This window comes from Mytilus trossulus, chromosome 12 (assembly GCF_036588685.1).
Source record: "Mytilus trossulus isolate FHL-02 chromosome 12, PNRI_Mtr1.1.1.hap1, whole genome shotgun sequence".
Classification (NCBI taxonomy): Eukaryota; Metazoa; Mollusca; class Bivalvia; order Mytilida; family Mytilidae; genus Mytilus; species Mytilus trossulus.
Window position 1 is genome coordinate 52,103,548 of NC_086384.1, and position 14,583 is coordinate 52,118,130.

The 14,583-nt window shown below is 32.8% G+C and overlaps 1 protein-coding gene across 1 annotated transcript; it reads left to right on the forward strand.

The window, feature by feature from the left end:
* Positions 1-3,947: 3,947 nt before the first annotated feature.
* LOC134692809 (endoglucanase E-4-like) lies at positions 3,948-13,387 on the forward strand. The gene is made up of 12 exons (XM_063553382.1): positions 3,948-4,153; positions 5,057-5,246; positions 5,854-6,055; positions 6,330-6,500; positions 6,828-7,012; positions 7,451-7,610; positions 8,974-9,085; positions 9,949-10,099; positions 10,832-10,988; positions 11,322-11,487; positions 11,894-12,084; positions 13,292-13,387. The coding sequence occupies exons 2-12, from the start codon at positions 5,061-5,063 to the stop codon at positions 13,330-13,332; spliced, it is 1,722 nt and encodes a 573-aa protein (XP_063409452.1). The 5' UTR covers positions 3,948-4,153; positions 5,057-5,060; the 3' UTR covers positions 13,333-13,387.
* Positions 13,388-14,583: the final 1,196 nt, after the last annotated feature.

The window sequence follows — 14,583 nt, forward strand, 5'->3', positions numbered from 1 at the left end:
ATCTTTCCTCCTTTTTATAGAAAAAGGTGCACTATTAACGGACAGATTTTGATTGAGTTATTACCATTTATGAAAAAGGAGTAGGTCCAGTAAGACCCCTTTTTGGCCCAAAATATAGCAATTTTACAAAATTGTTAAAATGTAAGTTTTTAGTTATTTATTGGAAAGAAGAATGCTTCTGCTACATAAATATTGGCTGTTTTTGACAATGCACATATATCAGGTACTTGCATCATGAAGTCATGCAAAACTACTGAAATCCACGCAATTGTAGCATTTTAGTTAAATTTTTGACGGTTTCCTTTTAAATGAAAAAGGCCGCATTGGTGCTCATTCTTATTATTGAAATGTAAGTTGTATTCAATGATAATACCTAACATTTAAAAATGTTGAGGATAAACAGGGATGCAGCCACTTTCATATTTGACAAAAAGTATCTAAAAAGTGACATTTATTGGCATATTTGATAGATTTTTCATATTTAAACTTGAATCGAAGTGTTTTTAATGAGTAAATCAGTTAGAATCTTTCACATTAACTAATTGGATCAACTAAAATAGACACTTTAGTGTTTAAAAAGTGTCCAAAATCTTTCGTCAGATGAACCTGAAATTTGAGGCCAGAATCAGCCCTTACTGGACCTACTACTTTCATCCTTTTTTGCCTTTTATCTTGTAACTGTAATAGATATAGCGGTTTTGTTTTCGAAAATTGAACCTACAAATCAGGGTGCAATAGAAATTTTATATTTTAAAAGTTGGAAGACCTGGATGATTCTTACTTTGTATATAGATGCCTTATGTTAAGAAGTTTCTATTTCTACTGTCCTATGTTTATGGTTCAGTGACAACATGAAAAAAAGTTAACTTTTTTAATATTTTGTATGCGAGTACCTTGCAAGGTTCTCATAAAATTGTGAAAGGAAATGGTGAATTTGTCAAATCGACAACCACCCGACCATAGAGTAGATAACAGCCAAAGGCAACCAATGGGTCTTCAATGTAGCGAGAATTCCCGCACCCGTAGGTGTCCTTCAGATGGCCCCTAAAAATATGCATAATAGTACAGTGATAATGAACGTCATACTAAACTCCGAATTATACACAAGAAACTAAAATTTAAAATCATACAAGACTAACAAAGGCCAGAAGCTCCTGACTTGGGACAGGCGCAAAATTGCGGCGGGGTTAAACATGTTCATGAGATCTCAACCCTCCCCCTATACCTCTAGCCAATGTAGAAAAGTAAAAGAATAACAATAAGCACATTAAAATTCAGTTCAAGAGTAGTCCGAGTCAGATGTCAAAAGATGTAACCAAAGAAAATAAATAAAATGACAATAATATGACAATAATACATAAATAACAACAGACTACTAGTAATAGTCCTTAATCACATGGCAAAATCAAATGACTGAACACATCAATCGCTAATAGACAACAACTGTCATATTCCTGACTTTATACAGGCATTTTCAGATGTAGAAAATGGTGTATTGAACCTGGTTTAATAGGGATATTTATATTAAAGCTCTCACTTTTAAAACAGTTGCATCAAATTTAATAATATTGATTATGATGCGTGAACAAAACAAACAGACACAATAGGTAAAAATGTCAGAAATAAAGGTAAAAAGTCTAAATCAGTAAATAGTTACCAAAGGTACCAGGATTATAATTTATTACGCCAGACCTGCGTTTTGTCTACATAATCTCTTGATTAAGGAAAAGGAATTTGTTCTCGTGTCATAATGATTAAACTGTTTTTTTCTCTTCTTCTGTCGATACTTTCTAATGACGTATTTATTTAGGATTTATGATAGTTATCAAAGGTACCAGGATTATAATTTAGTAAGCCAGAGGTGCGTTTTGTTTACATAAGACTCATCAGTGACGCTCATATCAAAATATTTATAAAGCCAAACAAGTACAAGTGCTAAGGTAATCTATGCCTGGGATAAGAAAATCCTTAGTTTTTTCGAAAATTTAGAAGTTTTGTAAACAGGAAATTATGAAAATTACCACATTATTGATATAAATACACTGAAGGAAGGCTAATTCAATTCTTAAATTGGAGGTTGAAAATGGAAATTTGAATCGTCTGTAACGGTCAATGAAATGTTCTACCTGGACAGAAAATTTCGAAAATGTGACCTATTTGGTCAAACGAATATTTCTTTTCTTTATATTATTGATAATTAAGATTATAACAGTGTAGTCTGCTGTATTCACTTTTTCGACATTTTTACCTATTATTTCTGTGTGTTTTGTTCGCACATTATGGTCAATATCTTGAAATTTTATGCGACTGTCATACAAGTGAGGCGTTGAGCCAGCTATAAAACCAGGTTTAATTCACCATTCTATACTTAAGAAAATGCCTGTACCAATTCAAGAATATAACATTTGTTATCAATTCAGTTGGTGTGTTTAACATTTGATTTTTCCATTTGCTTAGGGACTTTCTGTTTAGAATTTTCCATAGAGTTCGGTATTTTTATTATTTTACTTTTTACCGAATATTTTTTATTTATATTGTAAAGATAAGCTCAACAAGTTAACATGATTTTGTCCTTCATCCTCCCATTTTGTATGTAGACAAGGGCTATTTTGCTTGCTCTGATTATACTAGCTTAATTCAAGCAGTCCAAATAGCATATTTCTATAGAAATTGCTGTTTGATATTTTTAGAAATCGTTGTCAATATAATATAATTTTGAGCGACTGTCATACAAGATCATACAAATGAGAGGTCTAGCTGGCTGTGGGACCCGGTTTAGTCATGGGAAAATGCCTGTGCCAAGACAGGAATATGACAGTTGATGTCTATTCGTTTCATGTTATTGAGCTTTTGATTTTGACATTTGACTGCGGATGTTCCGTTTTGAATATTCCTTACAGTAAATATTTTTGTTATTTTACTTTTTAAACTTCTTCATTTCGTCTTAGAGAAGTGTGTCTGTCTGACGGTGTATCAGATCTTGAGTTCAACCGAGAAAACAGTACTGTAACATTAGAACTTTGATTTATAAAAGTTTATAAGTCTATAAGATGGAATATATTACAATACAAATCTTAACATAAAGATTGTAAAAATATAAATCCTATGTGTATGTACTTTCATAACGAAAATACACTGAATTTAACCTGATTATTTAGATAATTTGAACATCTGCTTGATACAACAATAATAGTGCGTGTGCTCATATCACGCAATATTGTGAATTCAAATCGTTTGTCAACCAGGCCATTCTAGTTTGTATTTGGTTTTCAGTTATGTTCTTAACAGGAGACTTTTATTTTTCAATCGACTTTCTATGTATAAAAAGTGTTGAGTGATTTAGATTTTCAAAACATTCTTTTAGATTCAAACCTATAACAACACGAACGAGTCTTCATTTGCAACGTAAAGCGTAAAAGTTATAACATATAAAATTTAGAATGGAAATGGGGAATATGGCAAAGAGGTAATTGTAGAACGACATATCGTGTGTCTATCCTTAAAATTTTAATTTAATTCTATTTTAAAATAATTGTTCGCAAGAATAAATTAAAACTTCATGTCTGTTTTTGTAGATCTTACAAGGCTTTTAATCACTTGTGGGATTTGGAATGCTTTATAGATTATCCAAATGGGTGGTGGAAATAGTTATCAAAAGTACTAGGATTATAATTTAGTACGCCAGACGCGCGTATCGTCTACATAAGACTCATCACTTACGCTCATATAAAAACATCTTAAAAATTATTAAACAGCAGTTTCTAAATAATAAAGTATTACAATTTGTGTTCCTCTTTCAGAGAGAATTGAACCCTTGCTTCTGAAACATCGTGGCAAATTCGTCAACATCATTTCCAGCGCCCTAGACCACTCGACCACCTACGATACATAAATGCATAATGGCAAACTAATGGTGGACTTTTCTTACATCTCCTTATTTTTATATTGTTTAAGCATTATTACCACAGTATGACAAAATCGGTGCTAAGTTTGATTGGTAACGCCTATTCTTAGTCAACGTGTCCGACATACTTAATTATCAATGAGAGGTCAATAACTAAGCTATTATAAGTTATTATTATATAAATATAGTCACTGAATTTGTCTACATGGAGGTCTATAGATAAGACATTTGTAGGCTGTTTGTCATCAGGTAAGCCAACCTTTTATAGCTTACTATACGATATGGGGTTTTGTCATTGTTAAAAGTTGTACGGTTGGCAACCAATTCATTTGAACTTTGTTTGATAGTTCTCTCATTTGCAATCGTACAACATTTCTTTATCTTTGTAAACACATTTATATCAACCTATATTATGTCATTTTAGTCCTGACAGTGCTTTTAAGAACAATTCAAGTCTATAAATAAAGACAACAGTAGTATTCCGCTGTTCGAATCAATATCGGTTTTTCAAATGTGTCGGTCCATTTTACTCTAGCTTGTCTTCAACTCTTTGATCGAATTTGCATAAAATCAAATCTCAGTGATATTGTTAAATAGAGAATAAAACCATCGGGAATTAAATATACTATTGTTTTTACTAACAATTATTTACCAAAAGTACTTAAGACGTTTGTTATCATATGGATAAAAGGAGATTAAGACAGAAAACTTATGAAACAAATAATCAAAGACATCCTATAATCAACATTTCGTATGCAATATATCAAGGTCTCAATCCAAGAACTTCAAGGTATAAATTGATTTGTGATTTATCTTACAGTCTTAACTGTAACGTTGTAACTGTGCACATACACACATGCAAACTGAACCATTTGGTGAAGCTCATCAAATATCAATTGTCTCATCATAGCTAGGTAGTCAATCATTAGACTTAAACAAACTATTTGGTAGCTCGCGACATAGGTTTTGGTGAAGACGTTACTAATCAAGTTGAAAAATTGTGTCTTATCCCTAATGCATTCGTCATTTTTTTAACAATAAGATATAGAAAAATTAACTAACATAGGTTTCGCCTATATTAACAATTTGAAAATTTGTCAACACAACAAAAAACATCATTTTCTATTTCAATGCCTATATTTCTGTCTGTAGGAACATGACCGCCATGTTGCTACTATTGCTGGTACTTCCGGTTTTGACACATGCAGACATGACAACAACCATGACTAGTGTAAATGACTGGGGTGGCAGGATGCAAGGTCATTTCCGGTTTCAAATAACAGAGGAACTAAATGGATGGGAATGCGTCATAACGTTCTCCAGTCCAATTATAAAGATAACTGTAAATATTTTAATTACTCAATGACATAATGATACCTCTAATTTTGTTTATTTGTCTCATTCATCATAAAAAAAACCCATACAAGTGTATTAAAATAGGAAAAATAAAGGCAACTGAAAGGACACAGTAGTATATCGCTGTTCGGAAGTCATAAATCGACTGAGAAAAACAAATCCGGGTTACAATTTAAAACTGAGGGAAACATATCAAATATAAGAGGAAACAAGGAAACAACAGAAACCCTTAATAAACTCATCATAGATACCAGGGTTAAATTTCGTATATACGCAAGACTTGCGTTTCGTCTACAAAAGACTCATCAGTGACGCTCGAATCCAAAAACAGAATAAACGAACCACAATGCAATACACACAGAAACGAGCTTTAAGATAACAATTGACAATTTCCTGACATGGTACAGGAAAACTGTCTATTGTCTATTTATTAATGCAAACCCAACTAATGAAGTTTGAATTGCATTCATTTTAAACACCAAGGTTTTTAATATTATAGTAAATATTCCTTTGCAAACACAGAACAAAAGATCTCCATTACTAGTATATCATTTATTTTCATTTTGAAAAAAAAATATATCATACTATTGCAGCAATGGATGGGTGACGAGATTGAACATTCGACTGATAACACTGTTCATATACTGGTTAATCGAAGACATACGGGTGTGAAGAAGATAGGAGACACGCTGGATATAACCGTCCAGTTGGAATATAGTGGAACAAAACCAACCGGAACAGCAGTCCTGAAAAATCTAGGAGTGGATACATTCACTGTTCCGCCATTACCGAATAGTATGTACGGTACTTTTCAAATCATAATACTTCTTTGCAAATCCAATACCGCTTGGCATTGACCTCAAGAGACATATTTAGAAATAAAAATAACTGTCATCAAGAATGAAATTTAATGCTTCAAAACTGATCTAAAGATATTGTTTTTTTAAATGATACAGCATTCTTCAAAACACGAGTTTAGCTTAAACTAAAAACAAGAGACACAACAGAGTATTTATCATTTTAAGTCACATGTTGTTCAGATATAAGAACCAACTGTTTTTCTCTCAAGGTGACGGTACAAAGTACAATTATGATGAAGTCCTCGAAAAGTCCATATTATTTTACGCGGCACAAAGATCTGGTAAACTTCCGGCAGATAATCCTATACCATGGCGCAATGATTCTGCTGTGCTTGATAAAGGACAAAATGGCGAAGATTTAACTGGTGGTTGGTACGATGGTATGTATACTAATGGTTTGATAAATACGAATCTCTATTGATTTTAGAAGGGTACTTGTTTGTTATTTTACGTTCATAATTATACAAATTTTGTAAATACTGTTTCAATATTGTAGACTTTTTTCTTTTTGGTATTGGCAATGTTCATCTCAGATTTCTGATTAATGTCTCTTGCTGTCTTCGAATCCGTCTTAAACAATAAACTCAACATGTCACCACTGAACAGTACTTTAAAATTGTTTTGCGTTAATTCCAGGTATTTGGTTGAACTTTTCAGGAACCCCTCAGACTATATGATATATATGTGTTTTATTCATTGTATTACAGCTGGAGACAATGTAAAATTTGGGTTCCCAATGTCTGCTACTGTCACAATACTTGCATGGGGACTACTGGAGTTCAAGGACGCCTATTTCGCTAGTGAGGAGTTAGGGGAGATGTACGACTGTATAAGGTGGCCATTAGAATGGATGCTCAAATGTCACACGGGGAAAGACGAATTGTATGTACAGGTAATATTGTATTCCACTTCTGATATTTTGTATCATTTTATAGATATCTGCTCTTTACCATTTTTATATCATACCTACGATAATAGGAGGCATTATGTTTTCTGGTCTGTGCGTCTGTTTTTTCAGTTCTTTTGATCGTCCGTTCGTCCGGTCGTCCGCCGCTTCAGGTGAAAGTTTTTGGTTAAGGTAGTTTTTGATGAAGTTGAAGTCCAATCAATTTGAAACTTAGAGCACATGTTCCCTACGATCGTTCTGAAATTAATGAGTTTTGATCCCAATTTGACGGTCCATTGAACATAAAAAACGAAAGTGCGAGTAGGGCATCCGTGTACTGTGGACACATTTTTGCTTCTAATATTTTTTCTCAATTGAAATATTCTTTCCGTGTTATTTATGGTATTATCAACTCATGAATTCAGCTATTAATGAAATACCTAGGTAGGTGATGGTGGAAAAGATCATGCATTTTGGGGAAGACCGGAAGACATGAAAATGGATAGACCAGCATTCAAAATAACTGCCACTAATCCCGGAAGTGACGTAGCTGCTGAGTATGCCGCTGCAATGGCTGTGGGATCTATGGTGTTTAAAGAAAAGGGTATATAAAATCAGATAAGATATATATCAATATATGTCATACTAGTATATGTTCCTGAGATCACCCCTAGTTTTTGGTGGGGTTCGTGTTGTTTATTCTTTAGTTTTAGTTTAAACATATTTATTTATAGTGGATTGGGAAACAAGTTTTGCAACTTATATTAATCCCTGTCCACTTTGCGGTTTCTTTAGTTTTCTATGTTGTGTCATGTGTACTATTGTTTTTTTTGTTTGTCTTTTTCATTTTTAGTCATGGCGTTGTCAGTTTGTTTTAGATTTACGAGTTTGACTGTCCCTTTGGTATCTTTCGTCCCTCTTTCAGACATGTTTCTTCCACAAATAGTTGTTTGCACAGCTTTGTTCTATGTGTTACACAGAAGATACTTAAAAATACTTCATTTTAAAAAAAATGTTTGAAAAGAGGGACGAAAGATACCAAAGGGACAGTCAAACTCGTAATCTAAAACAAACTGACAACGCCATGGCTAAAAATGAAAAAGACAAACAAAAAAAACAATAGTACACATGACACAACATAGAAAACTAAAGAATAAACAACACGAACCCCACCAAAAACTAGGGGTGATCTCAGGTGCTCCGGAAGGGTAAACAGATCCTGCTCCACATGCGGCACCCGTCGTGTTGCTTATGTGATTACAAATCCGGTAAAAAGTCTAAGTGTTAGGGAAAAATCAGAAAATCAAGAATATAAAATCGACCACTGTAGTCAGTGGCAGAACGTTCAGTTTGTCGTTGTAATTGATTCCCACTTCGTTTGTCAGTTTGGCTCCTATTATAGCTGACTATTCGGTACATATATTGTTCATTTTTTACGCCGTACGCTGACCTATAGTTGCACAAAATTTGCCTCATTTTGACTCAATTATATGTGAAGCAGATGTTAGTTTTCCTAAACCGTACCCCATTGTAGAACTATATCTAAATACAAATGTTTTTTTCTCCTAATTCTTACATTTTCAGTATCCTATACTATCGATCATGCTTACAATTAATAAATTCAAATGATTAGTTCGATAATATTTCACGTAATATGGTAGATGCTTGTTTATGAGACTCATTAAAATTATACCTATTTGTGACTTTATGTTCACGCATTGTTGTCAATATAATGGAATTTGATACTGTCATATATGTGAGAAGTTAAGCGCTATAAAACCAGATGCAATCCACTATTTACCTCATTTAAAAATGCCTGTATCAAGTCAGGAATATGACAGTTGTTGTCCATTTGTTTGATGTGTTCTATCATTTGATTTTGTTTTTGATTAGTGACTTTCCGTTTTGAATTTTCTTTTGAGTTCAGAATTTTTGTGATTTTACTTTTTGCATTGACTTCATTGTAGACCCAGCATTTTCAGCTAAGCTATTGACTCATGCCAAACAGTTATACGAGTTTGCAAAGACCTATAAAGGTGTTTACAGTACCAGTGTTCCAGAGGCAGCCGCTTATTACAGGTACGTTTACACTCACAGTTATACGATTTTGCAAAGACCTATAAAAGAGGGACAAAAGATACCAAATGGACATAAATCGAAAATAAACTGACAACGCCATGGCTAAAAATGAAAAAGACAAAAGACAAACAATAGTACACATGACACAACATAGAAAACTAAAGAATAAGAAACACGAACCCCACCAAAAACGTGTTTACAGTACCAGTGTTCCCGAGACAGCCGCTTATTACATGTACGTTTGCTGTACATTGTTGTATCTTTTCTACTTAAGTAATTCATTCTTTGCTTTAAGGAAAATTTTGTTTACTAGTATTCTTCCATTGGATATAATTTTTGATAAAGCCAGTGTAAAGCTTAAACTATTGTATAGCTAATACAATAATGCATACCCTACGACGATCTAGAGTTCTGAATGAAGTAAAATCCAGAAAAACACGCCTGACACACGAACTTTGTAATGCGTTACTTTTAAAAATGTATAGCCAAAATCAGCAGTAACATGTACCTCGTACATGCCTTTTGTCCTTGCATAGTAGATTAACAAAAAAACACAACAAGCTAACTTAATTCAATAGAGTTCATAGTAAGTTCATTTTTTTACATAAATAAGGCCGTTTGTTTTCTCGTTTGAATTGTTTTACATTGTCTTATCGGGGCCTTTTATAGCTGACTATGCGGTATGGGCTTTGCTCATTGTTGAAGGCCGTACGGTGACCTATAGTTGTTAATGTCTGTGTCAATTTGGTCTTTTGTGGATAGTTGTCTCATTGGCAATCATACCACATCTTCTTTTTTATATGCTTACAGAATATAGTTAATAAGAGAAACTAACATTTGTATTGAAATATTATACGTTTTAGATCTGTTATGTATGAAGATGAACTATCATGGGGAGGAGCCTGGTTATACAGGGCAACCAATGATTCACAATACCTGGACGATGCAGAGAAGAATTACCAGACAGGAGCGGCTTGGGGACAATCGTGGGATGATAAAAATACTGGAAATATGGTATGATGTGGAGAATATCTTATTTGTCCAAAGTAACTCAATCAGAAACATACAGGAACTGCTGGCCTGTCTTGTGTGTTTTCTTTTTAATTTTCTATGTGTTGTTGTTAATTGTGGCGTCCTTTTTTGGTGAACCTGTATACATTATTTTTTAGGGGCCAGCTAACGCGAATGCGGGGTGTACTCGATGTATTGAAGACCCATTGGTGGCATTGGGTTGTTTTTCTGCTCTTTGAGCGGGTTGTTGTCTTTATGACACGTTTCCCGTTTTCATTTAAATCTTAATAATTTATGAAATTACTTTGCTATGCTTTGAATCTTCTGATGTGCTAGGAGAGTACATAAGTACTGTTTATACGATTTAGAATACACCGAATTGGAAACTTTACTATCCGTGAATGTATTTCAAAAGGTGTAAATGAACATTCGTTTTTTAAGTACATATAAAAATAGATTAATATTTTGAGCATGAGTATGAGTTGTTAAATCTGCAGAGTATAAATTTGTAAGTTTATATTTCTATGATTTTATATCTGCTTAATTTTGGAAAGTAACACTTACACGTACAAAGATATGCAATAATCAGCACTTCTAGTAGCTGATAAAGTTTTATACAAGTAACCATTATTGTGGTGTCGGTTTACAAACCTGTTCCTTAAGTCCTTTTGTAGCTTTTTATCAATACAATTCGATTCACGCAGTTTTTAACGAAAATTTTTCTTGATATTTCAGATTTTACTGTATAACATAACAAAGAAAGACATCTACAAACAGGACCTAGAGCAGACATTCAAGAACTGGATGCCGGGTGGTACCGGTGGTGATGCATTACCTTACACTCCAAAAGGACTGGCTTTCAGACTACAGTGGGGATCCCTTAGATATGCATGTAGGTTTGTTATGTGCTCTGCATATTTACGAGGAAAATAAATAAAGACCCCCTTGTTATCTTTTAATTCACCATCTCTTAAAATATGTTGTATTTTTTTTTCATTTGATGTACAAAAGAGTGCAATAGTTGGCATATATGTTTGACAAAATGCGCATTCGTTTTCTAACTTATCTAACGACTCGTACAATGTTTAAAGAATGAAACATCTCTTTTAAAAGGACTACAGATCTAATTAGTTTACTACTATAGACTAAATATCATATAACAAAGTTCTGCGAAGGAACATATTGATGTATAAATATTTTACTGTTAATCTCATGATTTTAACAGCAAATATGGCATTTATGGCGTTACTTGCTGCTGAAGTTGGTATGCATCCTACGGAATACCGGAAATGGGCTAAAAGTCAGATCGGATACGCTCTCGGAGACACAGGAAGAAGTTTTGTAGTTGGCTTTGGTGTTAACCCTCCATCAAGGCCTCATCACAGAGGAAGGTAGGCACACATACTGTTGATTTGTTTTTGTTTTTACTTTGTGTTCGTTCTTGATTATAGAAAAAAGATTTTTATCAACCTGTTCCTCTGGAATCTTTCGTCCCTCTTTTGAAGAAAAAGAAATAGTCAATGTATGTAGATTATATTTACTTGCTTTTTTTTTAATAGAAAGAAATACAAAGTTTCTCGTCATTCGTCAATTTTCCCTTACAGAACACACATAATTTGTTTTAGTAAGCCATTGTACATACGTTTAATTAGTCGATGCAAGAAAGGACACATTCATTCTAGAAATACTTGTATTGTTGAATTATACAATTTGAAGAATGGATATTTCTATACAAATATGCCAGATGTAAGAACATTGATATATATTAAAACAATTGATTGTTTATGTATCCTGAAGCTCATGTCCAATGATTCCCGGGCCATGTTCTGACCTAAACAAGCAAGCAGATGCCCCGAATCCTCACACATTATTTGGTGCCTTGGTTGGTGGTCCTGGACAAAATGACCAATACAGAGATGATAGAAACAATTACATAAATAACGAAGTGGCGTGTGACTATAATGCTGGATTCCAAAGTGCAGTAGCAGGTATGTATTATAGTTCAGGAATAGAGACTGTCATTGATTGACGCATTCGTTAAATATACTAATACATGTTGCAATGATATAGCAATGACATACACAGCTACTTTTGCATAGGTACTATTTCTGTACAAAAATCTGTAGTACTGGAAATCTTCTTTTAATCTTCAGTACTATTTTGTTACTTTAAAATTTTTGTAATATTTAGGTACCTGAATTTTACAGTACTTGCTTTGTACTTGAAATTTAAGTACTACAGATTTATGATTGCAGGGTTACATTTTCAATTCAAATTTTGAAGGTTTCACAAAGTTATGATGTTCAAACATGGTATATCACACCACATCTTCCTATATCTATATACTGTGATTATTGTCGGTATTATTTTTGTACCAATATTTTAAGTACAAATCAAGTACTGGAAAATACAAGTACAATAATTCTAAAGTAAAGAAACTGTACTAAATATTGAAAGTAAATTTCCAGTACTACAGATTTTAAGTACAGAAATAGTACCTTTGCAAAAGTAGCTGTGTAGGAATAGATTACCTTAGTCTGTTTGGAAATTTTGGTCCTGAATGCTCTTCAACTTTGTACTAGTTTGATTTTATAACTATTTTGATCTGAACGTCACTCATGAATTTTATGTAGACGAAACGCGCGTCTGGCGTATTAAAATTATAATCCTGGTACCTTTGATAACTATTGAAGCATAACTTTATTATCATTACTTTAATTGTTTCGGTACCTTTACATTCTTGTCTTTCAAATATTCGGCTTTGAGCGTTCTTAATGAAGATAAATCCAGAAAAGAGCATCAGACGAATCAAATTATTCAACGTGTTGGTTTCATATTTAAAGAAAGGCTTAACTGTTGTTCGGAGACAGATAAAAATTGACATAATTCATTAATTCTACAGGGATTTAGCTCATCATTATCAAAGACATATCCCCTTAACCGTAAAAAAATCTTGTTCATAACAAAATCAAAGACACACCCCCCTCACCGTAAAAAGTTCTTATTCATAACAAAATCATTTATGAAAATGAACCAACGTTTAAACACGATAATACTATAAATTTACAAATAGAAATAAGATATGCGAAAAGATTGTTTTATTGGATAAATATCTGCCACAGCTTAAAATCGGAAAATGTTTGGTGTTCGGTATTCTCTTATACTATACTAGTAATTCAAAAACTCTGTTTTCAGGTTTGAAGTCACTGCATCTTCGTCATATTTTGGACAGGTAGCCTTTCAATATCCAACCTTTATCAACTATAAAAAATAAAAGATTAAGGAACACGTTATTGTTTTATTATTTGCATACGAAACATAAATTTACTAACTATTTTCATTATAAGTACATGTAATTAATAATGCATTTTTACTTCCATGTTCTTTGTTATAAAATAAATGTTGTTTAACATGGAGCAAAGTAGGAAGATTGTATCTTAATATGAAGATTAATAAAGGCAACAGTAGTATACGGCTTTTCAAAAGTCATAAATCGATTAAAAAAAACCAAATCCTGGTTCCTTCTTAAAGCGAGGGAAACACATCAACTATCAGAGCAAATCAACGGCACTACAAACACACTGAACTGAAACAAAAACAAACGTCAACAAAAATATCAACGGATTATTTATAAAAAAATGTCATGATATTGACTTGGTACAATATCAGTTAACTTTTTTGGAGATAGAGCAAATGATTGTTGGTTCAAAATCATATTTTATGTGCCTTTTCAAAGTAAAACAAAAAAAATGTCCGTAATTGTATTTGTGGTGATGAAAAGTCGTTGATAATTTTGGGACGAAACTTAATTTGGTATTTTGCATTTAATTTATCATGACTTTTCTCGAATGTACTAGTAACTATTTTTTTTAGATGAAATGCTTTGTTGTTGTTATCTTTTAACAAATACAGACAGATGAATATTTTAACACACTAGTTCAGACATGATTAATAAAAAAAAAATATCAAAACGGTTTAATATTTGGAAAATATTCGAATGTTTTCATTACATATTATTTTTGATATCAACAGTTTTGCTGCAACCAAGTAGTTGCAGATATAAAAATGTTGATTTCTGTTTAAAACGTATGCTTGATTTTCCATTCATTAACATCATTTTACTTAAGGAATAACAGTACTGTAGTTGAAGAGTTGCCACCGTCAATTGTAGATTTGACGGTCGCAAATGCAGTTTTACTGGCGACGCGTAGCGGAGACAGTAAAACGGAGATTTGCGACCGTCAAATCAAAATTGACGGTGGCAACTCTTCAACTACAGTACTGTTATTCCGATTCTAATGCATTACAATAAGAAAAAATACAATAAAACTTGAAAAAATGTCTAAATATATCAAATAAAAAAAAATCCGCGAAACTTCATGAAAGATTTTGACACAAAGACGTCATGGCTAAACGTGACGTCATACAAATGAAAACTTACAAACTGGACGTTATTACGTTACCTGTACGCTTCAAATTCAGATAAA

What these genes read in the sequence shown, in the direction of transcription:
- LOC134692809 (XM_063553382.1), top strand. Translation starts at nt 5,061, where the DNA reads ATGACCGCCATGTTGCTACTATTGCTGGTACTTCCGGTTTTGACACAT. An exon ending in GTCCAATTATAAAGATAACT is followed by an intron (nt 5,247 to 5,853) that starts GTAAATATTTTA and finishes ATACTATTGCAG; the next exon opens with CAATGGATGGGTGACGAGAT. An exon ending in AACTGGTGGTTGGTACGATG is followed by an intron (nt 6,501 to 6,827) that starts GTATGTATACTA and finishes ATTGTATTACAG; the next exon opens with CTGGAGACAATGTAAAATTT.